The following is a 26211-nucleotide window of genomic DNA, read 5'->3' on the forward strand; positions in this document are numbered from 1 at the left end:
TGCAGTCGTCATGACTCATACTGAGTGATGAGTGACGACAGAGGAAGACAGCAAGGGCTGTGATAGCCAGGGGTGCCAGCTGACCAAGAAAGCCTTTGGCACTGAGGCACTCTGAGTGTGAAATCTCAAAAACTGGCCCTGTAAAGCTGAGGAAGGTTTTGCAGGAAGCCCAATCCCCTGACCCTGAAGCCTCTGCAGTAGGAGGGCTTACAACAGAGGCTGGACCTTGGAGGGCCCAGTTGTCTGGCCTGGAGGCCTCAGTCTCCGTGATCAGGCATGTCAGGGAAGTGGCCTTCTCAGCCCCTTGTGCCCTGTGCAGAGCAAGGGCTGGAGCACAGGCCTGGAGGCAGGAGGTCAGCAGAGGCCTCTGCTTCGTCCTAGAGAGAGCCCAAGAAACTGAAGAGGCCGTGTTCCTCGTGTTCACCTGCTCCTGGCAGCCACCTGCCCAGCCCACTGACTTGTTCAGAATGACTGCCTGATGAATAGATTCTTCTGCTTTACTGGGGCCCAAGTTCCAGCTTTGAGCTTTCCCTCCAAATGGCAGTCATGCTATGTGGCAGCTTTTGATGAGATGACGGCAGTTGGACCGGGAGCAGCACCGCTGGGTCATGCCCGCAGAGGGTTTGCAACAGGCACCTGTCACCCCAGCTGGGCCATCACAAGGCATCAATGACCACAGGCATCCTCCCCTGAGGCCTGACAGGCCTGTGTGTGTCCTGGGGATGTGATCAGAGAATGGCTGTTGCACAGCTGGGACATGCAGGAAAGGACCCTGCGTGTGTGGGGGGTTCTTTCCTCACATTCTACACCTTGCCCTGCAGGTCACAGGGTCAGAGACAGGAGGAGTCAGGATCAGACGGGACCCACAGACAGCTCAGCTGCAGAGGCTTTCATTCTGGGTGCTCTCTGACCACTTCCCCTCCCCATCCTGGACTCAGCAGAGGGGTGGGGTCAGCACCAGGGCTCAGCGATGGAAGCCTTAGTACCAGCTCCTGTTGGTGAGGGCCACCAGCTTCTAGATCCCGTGCCAGTAACTGTGCCCCCACTGCATCTATGTCTCATTGCATGGGCATTGGTATTTCTGCTTCTTGGAGATGAAGCTCAAAGTGGCAGATACTCAGCAATTTGCCCCGGTTCTCTGTCAATGAGCAGCAAGAGCTCAGACATGAGCACTGCTCTGTCTGACCACAGCCTTGTGCGCGGTGGTCTTGCAGTTCAGAGCGCCACAGCCAGGACCGGCCTCCTGGGTCTGTATCTAGATGCATCCAGCTGGGTGCTGTCACCAGTGGGGACGTGTGCTTACTCACCCACCTCAGCTCTACAAATCCCAGTGGTGTGGATGCACAGACTTGCATACACAGGGCTTACTCAGAGAGAGGGCTTCTAACAGAAACTCAACTGCACAGGATCCTCCCCACGCTGATGCAGGGACCCTCCCGTGGAAGAGAGGGCATCCTTGTCAAGTTCCAGATCTCAGGGAGAGGCAGTCCTCATTGAATCACTGGGTGTAGTATCAGCTGTGAAAATTTGCATAGATGTCTTTATCAGGTTGCTCCTGTTATGATGCTGAACTTGAACTGTGTCCAGCTGTTTGCTTCTCCACTGAAATAATCGTTTCCTTTCTCCATTTTGCTGATGTGATACATTATATTGTCCTTTCTCCATTTTGCTGACGTGATACATTATATTGAAATTTCAAACACTAGATCAGACTTACATTTCTGGGGATTATATTAGGTGATCCCTAATTATTTTTGATGTATTGCCCTTTCTATGTATTGTTGCATTTCATTTGCTAGTGTTATGTTCAGGGTTTAACACTTATCTTTTCTTAGTTTTTAATGATAATTTTAGATTTGAGTTTGAGAAAGTAATTAGGCTAAACTTCCTGTGGCAATCGTATCCCAATACATGTATATCAAGTCATTTTGTGTTACACTTTAAATTTATACAAGGCAGTATGTTAATTGTTTCTCAAAACTGGAAGTAAAGGTAATACATACAATAATCACACCACAACCTCTGACAGATGTGCCTCACACAAAAACAGGCCCAATCACATGGCTGAAGCATTCTCAGCCCCTCATATATGCACACACATGGCACACGCTCAGACATTACACTCATGCACGCCACATGCACAGCATATATTTACTCCATTCAAAACACACAATATACTTCCTTTCACCCCCAACACACACTTCACACTCATCCAAACACACTCAGAGCCTATCCTCATACCACTCAAAGGTGCAGACACACTCAGGCACATTCATACCACACACACAGAAATGCCTTTCTGTCTAGAACAGTGACTCCAGCACATACCTCCCACACAAGCATAGAATGTGTCCTTGCCCATAACTTGCTTACAGGAATTTCCCACAATCTGGAACAGAAGGACAGGGTCAAGGAGAGAGATAGGTGTGAGCATGGTGGGAAGCCACCCAGCCCCCTTCTCAAATTTAGCCACACTCACTGATCTAATAAAGCCTTCATCGATGTTGGATTCATCCACATGGTACACCTGTCTCTTTCCTTGTACAATTTGCAGCAGCTAAAAGGGAGAGAAGATGGCTTGGTAAATAGTGAGTGTTGAGGACACAGCAAGTCCTATCCTAGGAGAGAGACCCTCACCTCCTGCCCACGTTGGACTTCAAGGGCCACACCCGGGCATCAGCCAGCAGCCCACCCACAGGGATGTGTAAAGCTTCTCCACCTGCACCTCTGGTGTGTAAGTTTATACGACACTTGCCATTCATCTGCTGGGGCTACCTGTTGTTGAAACACTTGGGGCCCTTTGGGTGACCCTGGGACAGTTGCCTGTCCCAAAGCTTTCCCCAGCTGGACTCAAGAGTGGCACTTGGTCACTGTTCTAGGTTACCTGGTCTCTCTTATAGTCTTTTATACCCATTGCGTAAATCGTGGTCTTCATACTCCGAGCCTTGTTAGCCTAAGAGGAAGAAGGTTTTGAGTATAAAACACCCAAATACATGGACCACAAAGCAGGTAACGATGAATGGAACTCACTTCACCCTTAGAATCCTGTAACGTCACTGGCAGCAGTGGCCCAGCAGTCACAGTGAATATCAGGCTGGAAGCATTCTTGTCTGCAGAAGAAGCAGGGAGTGGGCTGGTCAGCAAGGTACCTGGAGTGACTTGCCTCAGCCTGTCAAACCTGCAGCACAGATCCTGGATCACCTTCTCCTGGGGAGGGGCCACCCTGACCCCAGAACTGTCACCCAGAGCGCCTGGAGGGTCAGAGGACTTAGGCCAGAACCCATTTGACAGATAAGGAGCCTGAGCCTGGCTCAGAGCTCTTCCTAATGGACCCTCACTAGGGCAAGGTGGCACAGCCTATGCCCTGAAAGGGAGCTGCAGCTACTTCCCTGGCAAGGACAAGCCTCTCAGCTGAGCTCAGGGAGGAGCAGCCAGACTGACTGCCAGAGGCTTGGGCAGCGGCCCCGCCCAGCTCCCTGCCTTCCCAGCAGCCTGTGCTTCCTTCCTGATGAGGCCACAGCCCTACAGTCTACATGCTGGTGGTTCTGGGCCGAGCACAGCCTTTCCCACTGTTGGAAACATGGTCACAGGACGAGAGTCAACCACAGGGGAGAGGCTGAAGGGGCAGAGCCGGGGCCGTGGTGGACAGAGTGTGGGCAGGCAGGGGCACCAAGGCCTCTGCTCCCCAAACTGAACTCTATTTACTCACTCACTGTCCCTGGAATTTCTCTTTTCTTTTTCATGCAGCCCAACTGTAGGGCAAGCAATGATATCTAGTAAGAACCAGGAATGTGGGCTTCACTGGTGGCTCAGACGGTAAAGCATCTGCCTTGCAGTGCGTGAGACATGGGTTAGATCCCTGGGTTGGGAAGATCCTCTGGAGGAGGGAATGACAACCCACTCCAGTATTCTTGCCTGGAGAATTCCAGGGACAGAGGAGCCTTGCAAGCTACAGTCCATGGGGTCTCAAAGAGTCAGACGTGACTGAGTGACTCACACACACACACACACACACACGAACTAGGAATGTAAAGCATAATCCCATGTGATTCTCAGGAACATCCCTGGGAGAGCTTTTCATCCTTATGGCAGGGAGGAGGAACCTGCAGCACAGAGAGGGCAAGGAACTCGCTCCAAGAGTCAGGGCTAGGAGCTGGCCAAGGAGGGTGTGCACCAGCCCTCGCTGAGGCCTGGACCTGGCTCTGTCCCCACTGAGCACAGTGACGTCAGCGGGCAACTTACTATTGGAGTAAACGCTTTCAATCTGCTCATTTGCCTGCAACAAAATTTGGGGGAAGGCAGTGAGAAGACACAATAATATTCCAAGAATTTGATAAAGCAGAATAAATTCTCAGAGCTGTCTTTGTACCTTTTTCAATCCTTCCTGCATGTTTGTGGCTCCTGAAGGCACTATATTCTGAAGTCTTTTAAGACCATCCTGTATTTCTGTTCTAAAAACATATCGGAAAAGAGGGTAGAGGGGGAATGGAGGTTAATGGCTACAAACAGCCCCAGCTGCCCTGGCACCATTCTGCCCTGTGCAGACCTGCCCGGGCCAGAGAGGACACAGTGATCCTCTCATGACCCTTCTGCCCGTGTCTTTGACACCGAGAGAGCTAACCCTAACCCTTCCTTGTTCACCACTCAGTGAGCGTGGAGGATGCTGCTTTTCTGTCCCATAAGTAGGTCCTGACTTTCAATGTGCTCATCCCTGTCTCAGGCTTCCAGACCTCAGGGGACTCAGCAAGGGCCCTGCCTTGACCGTCCATGGTGAGAGGGGAGCACCCACGGATGCGCACCTGTGGATCCGGCACCCCCCAACATGACTGGTGGTACTGTAGGCACCCAAGAGGTCCCTGGTGAGGGCACATTATCCTCCAACAAGCAAAGTTGAGTTCGGAGAAGTCACCCTGCTGATGTTCCTGCCCTGTCTCCTGCTCCCTTGCTACAGACCCCTGAGGTGGGCTTGGTCCCTTCCAGCCACTTCCCTCGTTGGATCGGTGCTAAAGGAAGTAGTCAGGCTGCTCCATTAGAGTCTAGGGCTCCTGGGCTCCATATGCTTCTGAAGAAATAGACCAAAAGCTGGAAAAGAGGCCTGAGGGCTGTCCCCAGGGGCGGAAACGCAGTGACTCCAGGCTGCCATGATGACGGCATGTCATCTTCTGCTAAAGCAGGTCAGAGGGCATGGGACGGGACACACTGAGCTGGGGCTTAGGTTCAGGCTTATCCAGTGCGATGGGCTGAGCTGTCACAGCAGGTCTAATGAGTACGTGGTCCCTGAAGGCTGGCTGGCTTCTCAGAAAAGTTGCTCACGTGCAGTGAAATATGAGAGCCCCAGACCTGCTCAACCTAGCCCATGAGAAGAGGAGACCTGGGACCCATTGCCAGGGCAGGCCAAAGCAGGCCTTGCCTAGTTGAGCAGAACCACACATCTTGGCACTTTCTGGAAGATTTCAATTTTGTTGTTTGAACCACAAAAATATTCTGGAACTCTCTGTACTCACAGCCTCCTGCCCAGGACCCACATCATCAGGCAACGTTCTTGCCTGAGTAGCTCTCCCTTCTGCTGCCCTTCCAGCTTTTCTCATACCATGACGCCAGGCTCCTAGTACCCTCAGCAATCCCTCCTGCTCTTAAAGTACCCCTCTCACACGACAGGAGCTCCTGCACCTCTTCCCAGTTCTCACCCAACCCCACCAGCATGCCTGAGGCTTCCTAGCCCCATGCTGTCTGGCTTCTCCAGCACCAGAGCAAGGCCTGTGTGGACGGTGCCCTCTCAGCTTGCTCACCCCAGTAGATAGGGATAAGAGAGCACCAGCCCTGGTCCCAGTCCTGCCCCACATTCTTTGCAGACCCATCAGAGCTGCACCTCTTACCAGGCTTCCTGAGTCACTCTGGACTCACCTTGTACAGAAAGACCCACCCCAGCCCTCTGCCACATCCTCCTAAATGCCTAGGCAGCTTTGGAAATGCCCAATCTCAGGTTGAGACCAGCTCCCACCAAGATTCTGCCAGGCCCTGTGCTGGAAGCATGAAGGCCATGGTTGATTTTGATATGTCTTAGGTGTATCCTGGACTACACACAGGATTTCAAGTATTTCCCACTCCCTTGAGTCCCATTCTTTCTCCTGAACCCACAGTCTTGGAAGACTTCCCCTCCTTTATTCTCCAGAGAAGACTGGGGATGCCTTCCAAGAGCCTCAAGAAAGCTCTCTTCATCCAGGCCTTGAGCTCCGTAACCTAGAAGAGTCAATGATCTTTCTCTCCACCACGGGCAACTCCTCTCCCAGAAGCCCACGTCAAGCCCCTGCTACTTCTCTCTCCTCTGCCTGCGAGAGTCTGCCCCCATGAACTTGCCTTCTTTCACCTCACGCCCACTCCAGTATCTCTTCTAAGCTTGAAACACACACATGAAGAAAACTATGCCTTCCCCAGCTCACAGTAGGAAGCCCAAGCCCTGCTTCTTCTAGGAGCCAGGCATGTCTCCACATGCTGGCACCCCCATACTCTGTCCCCAGCATCCTTGCTGCTGCAGCTCATCTGCTACTCCAACTTCTCTACAAGGTCCTGAGCAGGGACTGTGTCTAAATCTTGGAGGCATCCAGTCGCAAATGTCCTCAACCTATCTTTGGTGCTTCACTCACTCTGAATTAGGTTCCAGCTTTTGTGTCCTTGAAATTCTTAACATAACAGCTACTCAGAAGCACCACTCCTTCCTACCTCCATGCTTTTCGGCACACACCTGGGTCTGCCTCTGGAACTGCAGTCTAGTCTGGTGTTCAGAACCACATTCATGAGGCCATCTGTCTCAAGCCCACCAGGAGCAAGCTCCCCTCCACTGAATCCTCTAGCACTTCAACACAGCCCATCCCCTATCCCTTAGGTACGACCATCTCTCCTCACCTTCACTGACCCAGAGCAGAGATCAGTACAAGCGCAGGTGCACAATACAGGCCAGAGTTCATAAAAGGTCTGCACACCTGTTCAGCCAGTTCAAGGAAATCCTCACAGTGAGCCGAATGTGAGAAAATGGAAGTGTGTGGAGAGGACCAGACTAGTGGAGGGCAGGGCCTAGAGGGGTGGAGGTGGTCGAGCAGCACTGGGGTCTCCCAGTCCCAGTGCAGCCAGAGATCAGTGGGAGCCAAGGCTGCAGGTCCGAGTGATCAGTGAGGGGAGCCCAGGATGGCCCAGCCTGCACACAGTGGGTCCTCGTTGGGTCACCGAGAGCCCCAGTGTTTTTTTTTTTTTCTGTGACATCACGCACTAGACTTGCATTAGTGGATTAAATCAGCCCTTACCTGTCTGAGGTGAGGCTCATGACCGTGCTGCCCTGTGCAGCATAGGTGATGAAGGACATGCGCAGTTTGGGGCTGTGGAAGGAACATGCACGTGAGCTCAAAATGATGCCAGTGAGCAGCCAGGAGAGGGATGGCTTACAGTTTCCCTGCTCCATAACCCAGCTCTCCTGTTTAGGCTCTGTTTCTCAAACACTGAAAATTCCCATTCCTTTTGTAAAAGGAGCCCTGTGAGATGTGCGAACTTGCTGAAAGTGATCACTGGGATGGCATCCTGGTCCATTTCTATATGCCCAACACTCCCAATGTCTCTCTCTCTCTCTCTCACACACACACACACACACACACACACACACACACACAGACTTCCCTGGTGTTCCAGTGGTTAAGAGTTCACCTGCCAATTCAGGGGACACAGGTTCACTTTCTGCTCTGGGAAGATTCCCATGCCACGTGGCAACTAGGCCCATGCAAACCAAAGAAGCTTGCATGCCTAAAGCCTGTGCTCCACAAGAGAAGAAGCCACTGCAATGAGAAGCCTGCACACGGCAGCAAAGAGCCCTTCATCGCCTTCTCTACACAGTTCAACACTGTCGCGAAGCTCACCTCAGACAGCCAAGTGCTGCGTTAATCCTCTAAAGCAAGCCTGGTGGGCAGTGTCACAGGAAAAAAGAGTAGCCCCCACTCACTGCGACTAGAGGAAGTCTGCATGCAGCAACAAAGAACCAGTGAAGCCAAAGATAAGTAAACAACTAAACACATAAATAAATTTAAAAAATCATTAACACGCACACGAGGACACACACAGAGGCATATGCACACGTTCCCTGCCCACATAAAGGTGGCACGTGGAGAGGCGTGAAGGCCTCTCCACTGGCCTCTCCTCTAACGTGAAATCCTTTGGATCTTCCCACACTTCCCTCCTCTCCTGTCTTCCCTGTCCACCTCTTATCTCAGGGAAGTTGTTCTCTCAGCAGTATCTCTCATATACATCCTTCTTCCCCGCACTGTTTTCTGGTCCATTGACCTTCATTCTCTTCTTGCAAAATTGCTATAATAGGTCCCTAGCTGGGTTCCCCACTTCTGGTTCGTGTTCCACCTCATTTAACTTATAATTATCAGATTTTTCTCCTGGAACACAACCTTAACCATGTCAGGCACTCTACCCTCTGGCCCCAACTCTAGGATAATCTACAGCTCCCTATTGCTCACAGCAGGAAATCCAAGCCCCAGGGCCTGGTATTATGAGCCCCATGGACTTGGCCTCACACTGTTCTGTCCAGACTGTTCTATTAGCCTTCCCCTGAGTTAGCCCTGCTTTCCAGCCTAACAGATCACTCACTGCACAAGAAATTTCCTTCATGGTTCTTATTAATCTGTCTTCTTGTTCTTCAAGGCCTAGTGCAAAATTCCATATCCTCTAGGAAGTCATCCTTGCCTTCTTTCCCCCTCTAAGAGTACTTGCTTTTTTCCCTTAATTTCGAATAAGTCCTTGAACCTTTGCTTTCAGCACTTGGCACCATTTAACTCAGCATTTAGCTGTATGTTACTGGTCTGCCCACTTCCTAGTCTGTGAGGTCTTCAGGCACAGACTGCGTTCCTCTACAGTGTAATCTCACTCCCAGGTAAGGGTCAAGAAAGCTGCCAAGATCCAATGGAACCAACGTAGCGTCTTTCTTTCTGCTTCAGGACACTGTCCTGGGCTCTGGGCACTGTGCTCCTGGCCTGAGGGACTTCCACGCCCACCACCTCTGAAGAGCTGTGTACTCTGCCAGGCAGAGCAAAACACCAGCCGTACTTTGTGTATTTCTTCACCATCTTTTGCACTAACTGGTGAATGTCCTTCCAGGAGCTGCCCATGCTGTCCGACCTAAAAACAAAGAAGACCTGATTAAGAGGGATGAGGCACCTCCTTGCGGTGGGCAGATTGTCTGCCTCTCCAGTTTCCAGCAGACTCTTTAGCAACCCTTCCCCACCCCGTGTAGCTGAAGGCCGTCATACTCCCTTAGCAACCGCACTGGGTCACCCTGGTGGTGACTTTCACCAGCGTGAGTGGTGGGGAAGGTGACCAGCCTGACTCATGTGCTTGGGGATTCGGGACTCTGGGTGGGAACGAGGTTGGCTGACACTCAAGGAATAAGGGAGGATACAGTGGTCGAAGAAGCCCGAGCAATTCTAGTACATTTGCTCTCCTGGTCCCCCAGGTTTGACCCAACAATAAGAGCTCTGGCCTCAGGCAGGAGAAAGATGTGCTACTCAAACCACTTTATTTTACTACTTTCTTATCAGCCTGCAAAGCTGAGCCATTCTGGACACCGAAGATCTTTCCTGGGAACTCTCATGGGGAGGAGCTGAACTAGGGCCAAGATTCTGCAGTCCTGGCATCGTGGTGCCACACCATCAGGGAGAGCTGCAGGACTTTCCTACCCCACTTCCAGTTTCTCACTGCCATTAGCTCTGACTTTGGTACCTGAATGGAGAATGGGGAGGCTAGAGGGCCTAACGACCCTTTCTGTTCAGATGGGAGGAACGTCAATGTGCCCTGCAGACCAGGGCTCAAATGTCCTTGCAGTCCCACACCTCTGCAGGCTGCACTCCCGGGCTATGGAGGGCAAATGTGGGTCTCTCTAGCTAAGTGTTTTGTCATGGTTCTGCACATGGTAGGTATGAAAGGCTAGTACCCTGTCATGGGCTCTTCCCCAGTGAATGTTGGCCCATGTCTTTTATAAGGCATGTGAGTCAGAAAAACCAACCAGGAGTTCAACCTTTCACCTCAAGAGATCACCATGAGCCTAGACATCCTGAATATCATATGTATATGTGATTTTCTCCATTCACTTTCACAGACCTAAGAGCATCCTTCTTTTCTCTACCATTCCTTCTGCCTCCTCTTGGTTATGTCTAGAACTGTCAGGAGGTGGTAAGGAAGCTAAAGATAGAGACTCTAACAGTTTCAGAATTATCATTCATGGAACATGTATCAGAAACTTTTCAAGCATCGTTCACAATTCCAAAACAATTCTGTTATATCAGCATTATAAGCAAGATGATTCAGTTGTAAAAAGATTATTATAACTTTAACATATTAGCTAAAGTCCATATAATCATGAAGAAAATATCTATAATAGAATATGCACAAAAAAGTAAGAAAAACAAAACCTGTCACTACAAAAAAAAACTCTAGTGAACATATGCGTAAGCAGAAATGTTGACTATAAGGGACAAAAAAGCTAGAAGGCGAACAAAAACGAGCTGCAAAATGGCAGACGTCCTTCCATGCAGCAATTACTTCAAATGTAAATGAATTTAAACTTCCAGACAAACTTCATAGATCGGCAGGATGGATTTACAAAAATTGACATCAAGGAGAGAAGGGCCTGGTGGGACGGACTGGGAGATTGGGACTGACGCATCTATACTACATGTATAAAATAGGTAACTAACGAGAGCTGACTGTATGGCACAGAGAACGCTATTCTGTGCTCTGTGATGACGTAGATGGGGAGGAAACCCCAAAAGAGGGTGTATATAAATACATGTCTGTGTATAGCCGATTCACTTTGCTCTGCAGGGCACTCTAACACAACGTTGTAAAGCAGCTCTACTCCAACTTTTAAAAGAGGCCTGTGTGTACGTGTCTACAGCAGACTTTTACGTAGGGACACGCATATTTGAAAAGGAAAGAGGCTCAATATTCCATGTTGAAAGAAACGCAAGGAGAGATGGTGTGACTATATTAGATGAAGTAGATTTTAAGTAAAAAACTGTTGAAGAAGGAAATATAGTTATTACTTAATTTGTTAAAATGATTTCACCAGTAATCAATTAAGTGGAAATAAGAGCATGAACAAAACATCATTTTTACATATTAAATTTCAGAGAGACAGATGGATAGATGTCCATATGCTGGTAAAGTTTAGGTGAATCTAGAAAGCTCTTCTATTGTTGGAGAAAGGATTATTTTGCCTTTGCAAAATAACTGGCATAACACATTGAATTGTAAAAATTAAGAAACGTAGATAATCCTATTTTTGAAGATTTATCCTAAAGGAAAGAAAAAGGAGGATAAAAATATCTTATCTGAAAAGTTGTCCATTTCCAATATCATTTTTGATACTGAAAAAATTTATGTGTCAAATAGTAGCTGGAGGCTGACAGACACAGAGCACAGATTTGTGTTCCCAAGGTGTGGGGATAGGGGCGGAGTTGGGGATTAGCAGATACAAATATTATATATAGAATGGAAAACCAACAAGATCCTCCAGTACAGCACAGAAAAATATATTTAATATCCCATGATAAACCACAGTGGAAAAGAATATGAAAAAGAATGTATGTTTGTACAACTGAATCATTTGATTGTACAACAGAAATTAACATAACATGGTAAATCGGCTATGGTTCAATTAAAATAAGTTTTAGGAAGGCAGAGAAGGGCATTACATATTCATAAAAGGGCTAATTTAACAAGAAAATATAACAATTTTTTAAACAAGCACCTAATACTAGAGCACCAAAAATTTATGAGGCAACTGTAAGAATTTAAGAGAGAAATAGATTTACAATAAAGATTGGAGACATCAATACCAAATTTTCAATAAGGATAGAAGAACTAGACAAAACATAAGGAAATAGAGAAATAAGGGAAACAGAACATGAACAACACTATAAACCAAATGTACTTAACAAATTTGCACAGAATACTCTAACTAATAACAACAGAAGGCAGACTTCCCCCCAAGTGCACATGGAATATTCTCTTCAGTAGATCATATGTTAGGTCATAATGTAAGTTCAAACAAATTCTAAAGATGGAAATTGTCTAAATGTTTTTTCCAAGCACAAATGAAGTGAGAATCAATAGTAGAAAGAAACATGAAGAAATGGGAAATGTATGGATATTAAAGAGTACAATTTTAAACAAATAAAATTGATCAAAGAAGAAGTCACAAGAGAAATTTAAGAATACCATAAATCAAACGAAAATGAAAAATCAACATATCAAAGCATTTGGGGTGCAGTAAAAGTAGTGCCAAGAGGGAAAAGTTATGGCTATAAACAATCCTATTCTGATTATAGATTTGTTTAAAAAAAAACGGAACTCAGATTACTAAAATCAAAACATGAAACACTACTACTGATTACATAAAAATAAAAGGATTATAAGGTAATACTATGAATATTTCTATTCAAAAAATTTGATAACCTAAACAAAATGGGCAAATTACTAGAAATATACAATCCACCAAAATCCAATCATGCAAAATATGAATAGGTCAATAATTAGTGAAAAGACTGAATCATGAATAGAAAAATACCCCAACAATAGTGGCCAAGGACTAGATGATTTCAAGGGTGAATTTTACCAAGCTTTTCAAGAACAGTCAACAACTCTTTCTAAACTCTTCAAAAAACTGAAGATGAGGGAACACTTCCAGATTCACTCTATGAGGGCTGTATCACATGATGCCAAAGCCAAACACTGCAAGTGCACAATACCAGTCGTCCTTCATGGACTGATGCATTAATCCTCAAGGAAATACCAGGAAACTGAATCCAGCAGAATATTAAAATGTTTACACACTGTGACCAAGTAGGATTTCTACAATTCAAAAATGGTTCTGCATATAAAAATCATATAAATGTAACATCCCACATTAATCAAATGAAGAAACCAAAATACATGATCATCTCAATTCAAGTAGGAAAAGAGTATGATAAAATCCAACACTCTTTCTTGATAAAAAACACTCAAATTAGGAATAGAGAAAACTCCCCAACATGACAAAAGCTATATATGAAAAGTGTAAAACCATCACATCCTGGCCAAAGATGAGAAGCTTTGACCCTGAAATCAAGAGCAACATATGAATGCCACTTGTGTTAATTCTATGTAATATAGCATCGGAAGTCCTAGCTAGAAAAGCAAGAAAAAGAAATAGAAATTATACAGATTGAAAAAGGAGATGTGAAAGTGCTTCTCTTCTTGGATAATATGATCTTACGTGTAAAAACTCTCAAAGATTCAACTAAAAAATCTGTTAGTTAATAAAAAATATCATCAAAGTCTCAGTATACAAAATCAAACTACAAAAATCATTGCATTTCTATATAATAGCAATTAACATTCCGAAAAATAAATAAATTCAATTCCATTTGAAATAGCATCTAACAGAAACAAAATTTAACCAAGAAGACAAAAGATTTGTACACAAAAACTATAACACATTGCTGAAAGAAATTTAAGAAGATAAATCATTGGAAAGAAATGGGCTGGAGACAATATTGTTAAGCTGAAATTACTAATAAGGCTACCTACAGATCCAGTGAAATCTCTACCAAAATCTCAGTAGCCTTTTTTTTACTGAAATTAAACAATGCATTCTAAAATGCATATGAATCTCAGAAGGCCTTCAAGGAGTTAGAAAAGTCTTGAAAAAGAAGAACATAATAGGAGTACTCACATTTCTGGTTTTGAAATTTATTACACATCTACAGTGATCATAATAGTGGTAATGCCATAAGAACAGACATACAGAACAAAAGACTAGAACAGAGTTTCCAGTAACAAATCTTTGTAAATGCGGCCAATGATTTTGAAAAGGGTGCCAAGAGCATGTAATGTGGGAAAGGAGAGTATTTTTAGTATTTCTACATATTTTTACTGGATGTCCATATGCAAAAGAGTGCACCTGAACTCTTACCTTGCACATATGCAAAATATATTTCAAGAAGGATCAAAGGCCTAAATGTAAGAAGGCCTAAAACTAAAGGCATACCTTGGAGATATTATGGGTTCTGTTCCAGACCACTGAAATAAAGCGAATATTGCAAAAAAGTGAGTCACACGAATTTTGATTTCCTGGAGCATATAAAAGTTATGTTTATACTTTACTGTAATCTGTTACATGTTCTATTACAACCTATTACATGTTCTATTTCAACCTAGACAGCGTATTAAAAAACAGAGACATTAATTTACCAACAAAGATCTGTCTAGTAAAAGCTATGGTTTTTCCAGTGGTCACGTATGGCTATGAGAGTTGGACTATAAAGAAAGCTGAGCGCCGAAGAATTGATGCTTTTGAACTGTGGTGTTGGAGGCTCTTGAGAGTCCCTTGGACTGCAAGGAGATTCAACCAGTTAATCCTAAAGGAAATCAGTCCTGAATATTCATTGGAAGGACTGATGTTGAAGCTGAAACTCCAGTACTTTGGCCCCCTGATGCGAAGAGCTGACTCATTTGAAAAGACCCTGATGCTGGGAAAGACTGAAGGCAGGAGGAGAAGGGGATGACAGAGGATGAGATGGTTGGATAGCATCACCGACGTGATAGACATGAGTTTGAGCAAACTCTGTGAGTTGGTGATGGACAGGGAGGCCTGGCATGCTGCAGTCCATGGGGTTGCAAGGAGTCGGACATGACTGAGCGACTCAACTGAATTGATTACGTGTTTAATAGCATTATATCTAAAAACAATGTACATACCAGAATTAAAATATAATGTTGTTAGGAAAACTGAGTCAATAAATTTGCTCAATGAAAAATTGCCAAAAAACCCTCAACTTGTAAAAAAAAAAAATGTGGCATCTGTGAAGAGCAACAAAGCAAAGCACAATAAGAAGAGGTATGCCCGTATTAAACTCCTAGATGAAAACACAGGGTAAAGCTTCATGACATTAGATTGGTAGTGGTTATTTTTTTAGATCCGACAGTAAAAGCACAGTGAACAAAAGATATAAATAGATAAACCAAGTCAAAGCTCATGAAAATTTAAAACTACTGTGCAAAGGATACTATTAATCAAGTGAAAAGATAATCCACAGAATGAGATAGAATACTCACAAATTGTATCTCGTAAAGAATTGATGTCCAGATATATAAAGAACACCTACAGCTCAAGAATAATAACAACAAAATCCCAAGGGACCCAATTCAAAAAATGGGCAAAAGATTTGAATAGATGTGTCTCCAAAGAACATATAAAAATGGTCAGTTATCAAGTACACAGAGATGCTCAGCATTACTGGTCATTAGGAAAAGCAAACAAAACCACAAGGTACCACTTCACACTCACTGGGATGGCTGTTACCAAAAGAAAACAACACACAACTTGAAAAATAAGTGTTGGAGATCCCCAGAGTGAAAACAACCCATGCACTTATCAACAGATGGACAAATAAAGTAAATACATGTACACACAATGGGATATTATTCAGCCACGTAAAGGAACGAAATTCTGACACATGTTACGACACGGATGGACCTCAGAAACATTTTGCTAATGAAATAAATGAGAGTCAATAGGCCAGTTACTGTATCAACCCATGTATATGTGTATCTTAGACAAATTCACAGATACAGAAAATAAAACATGGATTACCAGGAACTGGGGCAAAAGGGGGTGTTTAAAAATATGTACAGTTTTCTAGGAATAAAACCACCACAGAATCCAGCAATCCCACTACTGGGCACATACCCCAGAGAAAACCATAATTCAAAAAGACACATGTACCCCAGTGTTCTTGCAGCACTATTTACAACAGCCAGGACACGGGAGCAACCCGGATGTCTATCGACAGATGACCGGATAAAGAAGTTGTGGTACGTACCCACAATGAAATGTTACTCAGTCATAAAAAGGAATGCTTTTAGTCAGTTCTAGCAAGGGGGGTGAACCTAGAACCTGTTGTACAGAATGAAGAAAGAGAAAACCAAATATCATATATTAATGCACACATATGGAATCTAGAAAAGTAGTATGATGAACCTATTTGCAGGGTAGGAATAGAGACACAAGCACAGGGAACAGGCCTGTAGACACATGGGGGAAGGAGAGGGTGGGATGAACTGAGAGTGTAGCGTTGAAACATGTATATTACCATGTGTAAAATAGCTCGGGGAAAGCTGCTGTGTACCACAGGGAGCTCAGCGTGGTACTCTGTGACGATCTAGATGGGTGGGATAGGGTTGGGGGGAAGGGGGAGGTTCAAGCGGGAGGGGACGTGTGTATACTTACGGCTGATTCACGTTGTTATATGGCAGAAATCAACACAACATTCTAAAGCAAATATTCTCCAATTAAAAAAAAAATAGGAAGGCTCAGAAAAAGGGATTCCAAGAAAGCTAAGGCCAGGGGGGTTTATGTGACTGTACTATATCTTAAGCAAGTTTCTGCCCCAGAGAGTTGGCATTCAAACAGATGGTGATTGTCCTGGTGTCTCTGTGCCTGACAGGAGAATGATTCCGGGGATGCGTTTTTCTGGATGCTGTTAACTTTCCATTTATACCTGATGAATATGTGATGGAACAATGAGCCAGGCAGCATGAGGCGCTGCCTCAAGGACTGACTCATTTCTACTTATTTGGTCTTTCTCTGCTAGAGGCATGCTCATCACATGGAGATGCAAAAAAAGTGGGAAATGAGGATGAAAATAATGGAAAAGTCTTTTCTTCAATTCTTTTTTCTTAAAATACAAGTGGAATTCTGGGTATAGACCCAAAGAAAATAAAACGAGGATCTGGAAGAGATATGTATGTCTGCTCTCATGCTCATTTTAACATTATTTGCAATAGTCACGATATGGAAACAATCTAAGTGCCCAGTAACAGATAAAGAATACATGATACACACACACAATAGGATATTATTCAGTCTTTAAAAAGAAATAAATTTTTGCCTTTTGTGTCAACACAAATTGACACAAATGTTAAAGACATTACCTTAAGTAAATAAGCCATGCACAGAAGACAAATATTATACAATTTCTCTTTTTTTTTTTTTTGTGGAATCTCAAATAGGCAAACTCAGAAGTATACAGGAGAATGGTGACTGCCAGGGACTTGGGGGAAGAGGGTTTGGGGAGATATTTGTCAAGGGCAAGGAATAGAGCTAAGTTAAATGTGAAAAAAATGTGTACAGTTTCAATATGTGATGATGAAAACATCTTAGAGGTGAACAGTGGTGATGGTCACACAACACTGTGAATGTACATACAAGGAAAGTTTTCTATTATGTGTATTATATTAAAAAGAGCTTCAAAAAGAACAACAATTACCATGTACCATGCAGCCAGGCAGCCAGGAGTTGGAAGACCCAAGTTTGAATTTCCTCTTAGTCTCTGGAGCATGCTACTTAATTTTTTTGAGGCTCGTTGTTTAGTTGGTAAGCTGCGGCTGACTCTTTTATGACTCCATGGATGTAGCCCACCAGGCTCCTTCTGTCCATGGGATTTCCCAGACAAGAATATTGGAATGGATTGCCATTCCCCAGGGAACTTCCTGATCCAGGGATCAAACCTACATTCTCTGCATTGGCAGGCAGATTCTTGACCATTGAGCCACAAGGAAGCCTTCTGAGGCTCAGTTTTCCCTTAAGTGCTAACCCACCCGCCTAATGGTGTTGGTTGTGAACTAAAAGAGGAAAAGAGGGGCTGATGCAGTTGATACATAAAGCAAGTAACCAGTGTATAGTCACTAGGTCATCTGAAAACAAAGGAAAAGCTGAAGGGAGTGAGGGTCAGGTAGAAAGCACTGCTGCTGCTGCTGCTGCTGCGTCGCTTCAGTCGTGTCCGACTGTGTGCGACCCCATAGACGGCAGCCCACCAGGCTCCCCCGTCCCTGGGATTCTCCAGGCAAGAACACTGGAGTGGGTTGCCATTTCCTTCTCCAATGCATGAAAGTGAAAAGTGAAAGTGAAGTCGCTCAGTTGTGTCCAACTCTTAGTGACCCCATGGACTGCAGCCTACCAGGCTCCTCCGTCCATGGGATTTTCCAGGCAAGAGTACTGGAGTGGGGTGCCATTGCCTTCTCCGGTAGAAAGCACAGGGATATGAAATACAGAGAAGTGAGAACTTTCAGCCTGGAGCAGGAAGTAATCTTGGGGAACATACAGTATTAAAATAAAAACAAAACAAAGTAGAAAACAAATAATGCACTGTCAGTGGACCTCAGAATCCATTCTATCCAGATGGGGTCATTTTTGAGCTATGTAATAATGTTACTGTGGCTCCATGCAAGGAAGTATTATCTAAAACTCAGTTATCTCTCGAAAAAGAGTGGGCTGGATCTATAGGAAGCGTGACCCTGGTAACTGGGTGCGTGTAAGCAGGCAAAATTGAGTCTTTTTCCTAAAAGGGGACAGGTGAAAATTGGGCTTGATGATCTATGAGGTCCTCACAGTCTAACACATATATTCACTCTAATAGCTGTGAATTCTGAAATCTAAGGAACTAGAGAGAGAAGAAGAATTATCTCCTGCCACCAAATTCACAGCTTGCCCAGGCTATTTTCCTATATTCTAAATTTACAAGGTCAGACCACAGAAGCCATGGAGCAGGTATAATACATGGGGCTGCTAGAGCCTTGAGCATTTAGAGAAGAGGTTGCAGGATCCTCCTGAGCAGCAACATCTCCTGAAGAAGAGTCCGGGCACATGAAAAGATGCTCAACATGACTAATCGTTAGAGAAATGCAGTCACACTGGCCAAAATGTCCGTCTTCAAAAAGTCTACAGATAACAAATGCTGCAGATGGTGTAGAGAAAAGGGAACCCTGCTACACTGTAGATGGGAATGTGAATTGGTGCAGCTACTGTGGAGAATAGCATGGAGGTTCCTTAAAAAACTAAAAATCGAGTTACCATGTGATCCAGATCCCACTCCTAGGCATATATCCAGAAAAGATGAAAATTCTAATTTGAAATGATACATATACCCTAATGTTTATAACAACACTATTTACAGTAGCCAAGACATGGAAGCAACCTAAGTGTCCAGTGACAGTTAAACAGATAAAGAAGATATCACTTATGATATTGCTTATATGTAGAACCTTGAAAATGATTCAGATGAACTTACAAAACAGAAACAGTCTCACGGACATAGAAAACAAACTTATGGTTGCCAAAGGGGAAGGGAAGAAGAGGCAATAAATCAGGAGTTTGGGATTAATTTACACATACTACTATATACAAAATAGATAAACAATAAGGACCTACTGTATAGCACAGGGAATTGTATTCAATATCTTGTAATAATCTATAATGGAAAGAATATGTATGTATTGAATCAGCTTTCTGTAGACTGAAACTCAACAGTGCAAATCAATTATATTTCAATTAAAAATGGAGATCTTTGGACTGTCTGACAAAGAGCTCAGAACAATCTTTTCACTGAAGTGTAGTTGATTTACAATATTGTGTTTCAGGTGTACAGTATAGTGACTTAGTATTTGTGCAGATTATATTTCATTATAAATTATTGCAAGATAATGAGCATAATCCCCTGTAATTTCTTGTTGTTTGTCTATTTTCTATAGAGCAGTTTGTATCTGTTAATCTCATAGCCTTAATTTTCTCTCCCCCATTTCCTCTCCCCTTTGGTAACCACAAGTTTGTTTTCTTTCTGAGTCTGCTCTGTTTTGTATATGCATTCCTTTGTATTATTAAACAATAATACAATAATAATAAAACAATAATAATCTAAACAGATTCCACATGCAACTGATACCATACAATACTGTCTTTCTCTCTTTGACTTAAGTTCACATAGTATAATAATCTCTATGTTGCTGCAAGTGGCATTATTTCATTTTTCATGGCTGAGTAGTAATCACATATATATTTATATATACATCACACGTCTTCTTAATCCAGTCATCTGTTGATGGGCATTTGGTTTGCTTTCATGCCTTGGCAACTGGAAATTACACTGTTTATAAACAATAAAGTGCATCTATCTTCTCAAATTTATACCCAGGAGTGGAATCGCTGGACTATATGGTAGTTCAATTTTCAGTTTTATAAAGAGCCTCAATACTGTTTTTGATAGTGGTTACACCAATTTGCATTACCACCAATAGTGTTCCAGAGTCTCCTTCTCTCCACATCCTCCCCAACATTTTGTAGACTTATTGATGATAGTCATTCTGACAGGGGTGAGATTGTACCTCACTGTGGTTTTGATTTGTGTTTCTCTAACAATTAGCAATGCCAAGCATCTTTTCATGTGCCTGTTAGTCATCTACATGTCTTCTTTGCAAAAATATCTATTCAAGTCTTCTGCCCATTTTTTTTTTCAGAAAAGTGACCTAATTTTATTATTACAACTTTTATTATTTAACTGCCTGACACAACTCTACAATGTTTTCCCCTTCCTCTTTTCTCTGAATACTTTAAAAAAATTGAGATAAAATTTATATTTTATATGAAGTCACTGTCGGGCATCTCAGTGTAAAGAATCCTCTTGCCAATGCAGGAGATGCAGGAGACACGAGTTCAATCCTTGGGTTGGGAGGATCCCCTGGAGGAGGAGATGGCAATGCAGGCCAGTATTCTTGCCTGAAAAATCCCATGGGCAGAGAAGACTGGCAGGCTATGGTTCATGGGGTAATAAAAGAGTTGGACATGACCGAGCACAAAATTTATTTAACATCTAGTTCACCGTTTGAATGGAGAAGGAAACGGCAATCCACCCCAGTATTCTTGCCTGGAAAAACCCATGGACAGAGGAACCTGGCAGGCTATAGTCCATGGGGTTGCAAGAATCGGACACAACTGAGCGACTTCACTTCTACCATTTGAAAGACTACAATTCAGTGGTTTTTAGTGTAGTCACTATGTCATGCAACCATCACCACTAATTGTAAAAAATTTCTATCACTGCCCCCAAATCTGTCGCTGCTAGTAGTCAATCCCCAACCACCGCCCGCCGCCGCCACCACTCCGCGCCCCACGCCCCGCCCCACGCCCGACACATCTCCCTATCCCCTGTGAGCGTTCGTCTATTTTCTGTCACTGTGGATTTGCCTATCCTGGACATTTCACATAATTGTATCATACAGTGTGTGTGCTTCCGTGTCTGTTGTCTGTCACTTAGCATTCCTTCTGCCTCAGGAACAAGGGAGTCACAGAGGTCTGTCCTTGGGTCTGATCAAGACTGTCCTTGCCTCTTCTTTCTCAGAGCCTGGGGTTCCCTTGGACCGTCTCCTGCCATCAGTAAGGTTAATGACAGAGGTGCCTTGAGGGGCACCCGGGGCCAGGTGGGAGAGCCACTCACGCATCCAGGACGAAATAGAGGTTGAAGTCACCATCACAGTCATACAGCTTGTTCGACTTGCTCCTGTGCTGCATGTTGCTGCCATGGAAGCTTATCTCATCTGGGCTGAAGTAGCAATGAACATTTCCCCAGTCCTTGCAAAGGTGTTGGTGGGAATTTGTCCAGTCCAAGGCACTGTGCTGGAGGCCCTCTGCACACATCAGTGGAAGGGGGAGCAACAGCAAAAAGAAGAGCCCAGGCATCCAGGGCCCACTGGTCTCCATTTAACTGGCCACTCCTGAGTTCCCACTTGATCCTAACCACTCCAGGCCACCTCAGGCCGGGGCCGCTATCATCTCTGCTTGCACCCAGGGACCTTGGTAAGTCCAGTCCTCTAACGATAGTGCACTGTGAGCTTTCCCCAGTACCTGCCCTGAGGGTGAAGAGGCAAAATGGCTGGCCCTGGGGGACAGCCCTTCCCCCACCCCAAGGAGACTAACTTCTCTGTGATGACCCTTATGATGGACAGGAAGGTTGGCATGGTGACTTTGTGACCTGCAGCTCTGCTCATTGTCCTCCTGCTGATAATCCCAGAGGGCAGGCAGAGGATCTTTTGATAAAATGAGGCCTCTGTCTCTCATTCCAAACCCTCTCAAGCAGCCATTAAAATCCCAGAGAAATCCTCTCTTTTTGTCAACTGAAAGAAGGCAGCTGAGGTGGCTTAGATACGGACATCACCATTGGGAGGACGTCCAGGAACTGGGAGCGTAGAGCGTCGAAGTGGTCATTCCTGTGACACAGTGGGTGGAAGGATCCAGAAGGGGAAGAAGGTCTTGCAGGAGAGTCAAAGTTCCTTGTGAATGAAGGACACGCCAGTTATCTTCTGCTGTTTAACAAACCACCCTAAACTGAGTGACATAAAACAAGATCTTTTGTGTTATACCCACAAATTCTGTGACAGGAAATCAGAAAGGGCTGAGTGGGGATGGCCTATCTCTGCTCCACTGAGCAACACTGGGCATTAACAACCCTGAATCAAGTGTTTCAAAAATTCAGACTGAATGTAAAAGTGTTTAGAAATATTTTAGCCAAGTTGTTTCCTTTTGTATGCACAAAAGAGTGATATATATCAAAATCTATTCTTATTAAATCTAAAATGGTTATGGAACACAAGTCCATGTGCCCAACATACGGTGAAGCCAAACAACGTTGAAACGTCTGAGCTTGGAGCAGACAAAGGTTTATTGCAGAGCCTTTGCAGAGCAAAAGACAGGTGATTCACGCCTTAAAAATCCCTGAACTCCCTGAAAGCTTTCAGGAAAGCCCTTTTATGGGAAAGGTGAGGTTGGGACATGGTTAGTTGTTGCAAATTTCTTGGTGTCAGATCCTTTGTTCCTGAGGTCAGGTCACAGTCAGGTCACGACATGTCTGTTAACCTCACCAAAGAAATGCTCTTTTCTGTTCTGACAAGAAAGGGAAGATGAGGCATTTAATTCTGTCTCCTTGCCTCCTTTTGACTTTTAACACTTAACAAATCCCATAAACAAAGTGACATTAGTTCAGTCCAGTTCAGTCGCTCAGTTGTGTCCGACTCTTTGCGACCCCATGAATCGCAGCACGCCAGGCCTCCCTATCCATCACCAACTCCCAGAGTTCACTCAGACTCACGTCCATTGAGTCGGTGATGCCATCCAGCCATCTCATCCTCTGTCATCCCCTTCTCCTCCTGCCCCCAATCCCTCCCAGCATCAGAGTCTTTTCCAATGAGTCAACTCTTTGCATGAGGTGGCCAAAGTACTGGAGTTTCAGCTTTAGCATTAGTCCTTCCAATGAACACTCAGGGCTGATTTCCTTCAGAAGGGACTGGTTGGATCTCCTTGCAGTCCAAGGGACTCTCAAGAGTCTTCTCCAACACCACAGTTCAAAAGCATCAATTCTTCGGCGCTCAGCTTTCTTCACAGTCCAACTCTCACATCCATACATGACCACAGGAAAAACCATAGCCTTCCCTCATTTTACCTGTTCAAGGATCCAGGACTCAACTTTCCTCCTCTGAGGTACAGTCCCTGGCTAAAAAGAGGGAGTCGGGATGGGGTCTAATTTCCCTGCCCAGGACCTTGTCTAGCACCGAGTCTGGATCCTCCCGCCAGCGTCCAGGTCTGGCTGAGGAAGCAGATCTTAGGTAGTGATGCCCTCAGACCCAGGTGTCCAGTCCCTGACCAGCTGTCATCACTGAGGGAGCCAGGAACCCAGGGTCCTGCTGGCCCTCAGGCTCCCAAGGCCACCCCAATGGGGCCTGCGACCCACGGATGCTGCTGCCACCATAGGCCTCTGAGGTGGGATGGGGGCAGGGGCAGCTGCTGCTGCGAAGCCTGGGTGTGGTCAGTGGGTGGCCGTGGTGAGGGCTCTCGAGCTCTACAGGATACAGCCCTAGCCTGTCGCCTGACCCCAACTCACCTGCTGGCCTGATTCTGGAGGCCCTAGAGGGCCCCAGGGAGAAAGCCTGGACCTGGTTCTCACCATACTCTCTGCCACAGGGGTCTCTGTGAGGCTGAGTGCTAGAGCAGCGGGACCTCTAACCGTGGGCACTAACCATCTCGCAATAAGGTCTTGGGCTAACAGCCTTGCCCTAATGGCAGCGTGACACCGCCCCCCCCCCCCCCCGCCGCTACAAATACCTATGATGGAAAATATTATGTTAGCAATTACTGTTGTTCTTGTTTTCCATTTGTTGTTGTTGCAAAGATATCTAAAATAATGGAACACCTTAAATATATGATATGATGGGATGATATGATGAGATGTGGTATACTCCTGACATCATAATTAGGTTTTAATTGTTGCACATTCTTCATGACATTTGTTATTGTCACATTTTTATATATTTTTTCTTTATTCACCATCTTTAAAAAAATTGAACAGTATTCATTTACAATATGGTGTTAGTTTCAGTATATGGCAAAGTAATATAGTTCTATTTTTCAGATTATATTCTATTACAGGCTATTAAAGATATTGAACATAATCCCCTGTGCTATAGAAGAAATTCTTGTTGCTTGTCCATATATGCATAGTCTTCTGCACCTGTAAATCCCATGCTTGTAATTTGTCACTCCTTCCCTTCTTGTTCCCTTTGGCAACATAGGTCTGTTTTCTATGTCTGAGAGTCTGTTGCTTATGTTTTGTATGATATCTTCTCTACCTGGTGTTTTTTTTTTTTTTTTTTGTGGGAAGAAATTAAACCACTGATAAAACTTTTAAAAACATTTACTAAGTGCTATGCATTGAATTGTGCCCCTCCTCCCAAATTAATAGATTGAGCCCTAATCTTTAGTGTGACTGCTTTTGGACACAGGGGCTTAAGGGACATGATTAAGGTTAAATGAGATCAGAAGCTTGGGCCCTAATGCTACAGGTCTGTTGTCTTCATGAGAAGAGGAAGGGTCACCACATCTATTTCTGCATGCAGTCATAGTGAAAAGGCAGTGGGGAACATCGTAGGAAGGTGGCCTCAGTGTAGGAAGAGAGGTCCCTTCAGAACCCAACCCTGCAGACACATTGATCTTAGGTGTCCAGCCTCCAGAACCCCGGGAAAAACAAGTCTCCACTGTTTCAGTCACAGCCCAAGCAGACTAACACACTGGATTATTGCGTGCTTCTGTTTATCAGTAATTTCAAATATCATGTTTTTCTTGGAATTTGATTATCTACTGACATATTGGTATAAAGTTTTCAGAATGTTTGATTTTTATGTTTCTATCTGTAATTATACTCTCTTTATAATTTCTATTAGAATTTAATTATGTCTTTTCTTATTCTATGTATTCATAACAGGGAGAATATGGCCCCACGGAGGTGAAATCTTGTCTTACTTTTTTGAGGTATGAAGGACAGTATACATAAAGATATAAATAGTTATATCAATGGTACTAAAATTTCGTGAGGGGGCTATCAGTTCAGTTCAGTCACTCAGTCGTGTCCAACTCTTTGCAACCCCATGAATCGCAGCACACCAGGCATCCCTGTCCATCACCATCTCCCGGAGTTCACCCAAACTTTTGTCCGTCAAGTTGGTAATGCCATCCAGCTATCTCATCCTTTGTCATCCCCTTCTCCTCCTGCCCCGAATCCCTCCCAGCATCAGAGTCTTTTCCAATGAGTCACCTCTTCACATGAGGTGGCCAAAGTATTGGAGTTTCAGCTTTAGCATCAGTCCTTCCAAAGAAATCCCAGGGCTGATCTCCTTCAGAATGGACTGGTTGGATCTCCTTGCAGTCCAAGGGACTCTCAAGAGTCTTCTCCAACACCACAGTTCAAAAGCATCAATTCTTCGGCGCTCAGCTTTCTTCACAGTCCAACTCTCACATCTATACATGACCAATGGAAAAACCATAGCCTTGACTAGACGAAATTTTGTTGGCAAAGTAATGTCTCTGCTTTTGAATATGCTATCTAGGTTGGTCATAACTTTCCTTCCAAGGAGTAAGCGTCTATAAGGAAAAGATATTTTAAAAAACTCCTGTATAACACAGGAACTTGGCTCAATATTCTGTAATAACCTAAATGAGAAAAGAACTTGAAAAAGAATAGATTATAAGTGAATCACTTTGCTATACACCGGAAACTTACACAACACTGTTAATCAACTATACTCCAATATAAAATAAAATTTTTTAAAAAAGATTAGGAAACACTGCCATGTTCTATGATCAATTTCATTAGTGTAGTATCTATAATTGTAAACTTCTCAAATAAATTTAGTTTTCATTATTACTCCCTACTGAATTTTAGTTTTTCATTTGATATATTTGTTCTTTCACATCTTGTCCCTTTCACTTTCTTTGAGTATTTTGCAATTCTTTTTCTAATACGTTTCATT

General features: G+C 44.3%; 1 protein-coding gene across 1 annotated transcript in view; it reads right to left on the reverse strand.

The window, feature by feature from the left end:
• Window positions 1-21846, reverse strand: part of LOC112444750 (anthrax toxin receptor-like) — a 41975-nt gene extending 20129 nt beyond the window's left edge. Inside the window, exons 1-9 of the mRNA XM_024986890.2 lie at window positions 21354-21846; window positions 9094-9165; window positions 7299-7370; window positions 4370-4451; window positions 4243-4276; window positions 3031-3110; window positions 2885-2953; window positions 2480-2557; window positions 2329-2389 (exon numbers count right to left, since the gene is read on the reverse strand). Coding sequence (XP_024842658.1) covers window positions 2329-2389; window positions 2480-2557; window positions 2885-2953; window positions 3031-3110; window positions 4243-4276; window positions 4370-4451; window positions 7299-7370; window positions 9094-9165; window positions 21354-21616 — 811 coding nt within the window. The 5' untranslated portion in view covers window positions 21617-21846. The remainder of the gene's footprint in view (window positions 1-2328; window positions 2390-2479; window positions 2558-2884; window positions 2954-3030; window positions 3111-4242; window positions 4277-4369; window positions 4452-7298; window positions 7371-9093; window positions 9166-21353) is intronic.
• Between the last annotated feature and the right edge of the window lie 4365 nt (window positions 21847-26211).

This window comes from Bos taurus, chromosome 28 (genome assembly GCF_002263795.3).
Source record: "Bos taurus isolate L1 Dominette 01449 registration number 42190680 breed Hereford chromosome 28, ARS-UCD2.0, whole genome shotgun sequence".
Taxonomy (NCBI): Eukaryota; Metazoa; Chordata; class Mammalia; order Artiodactyla; family Bovidae; genus Bos; species Bos taurus.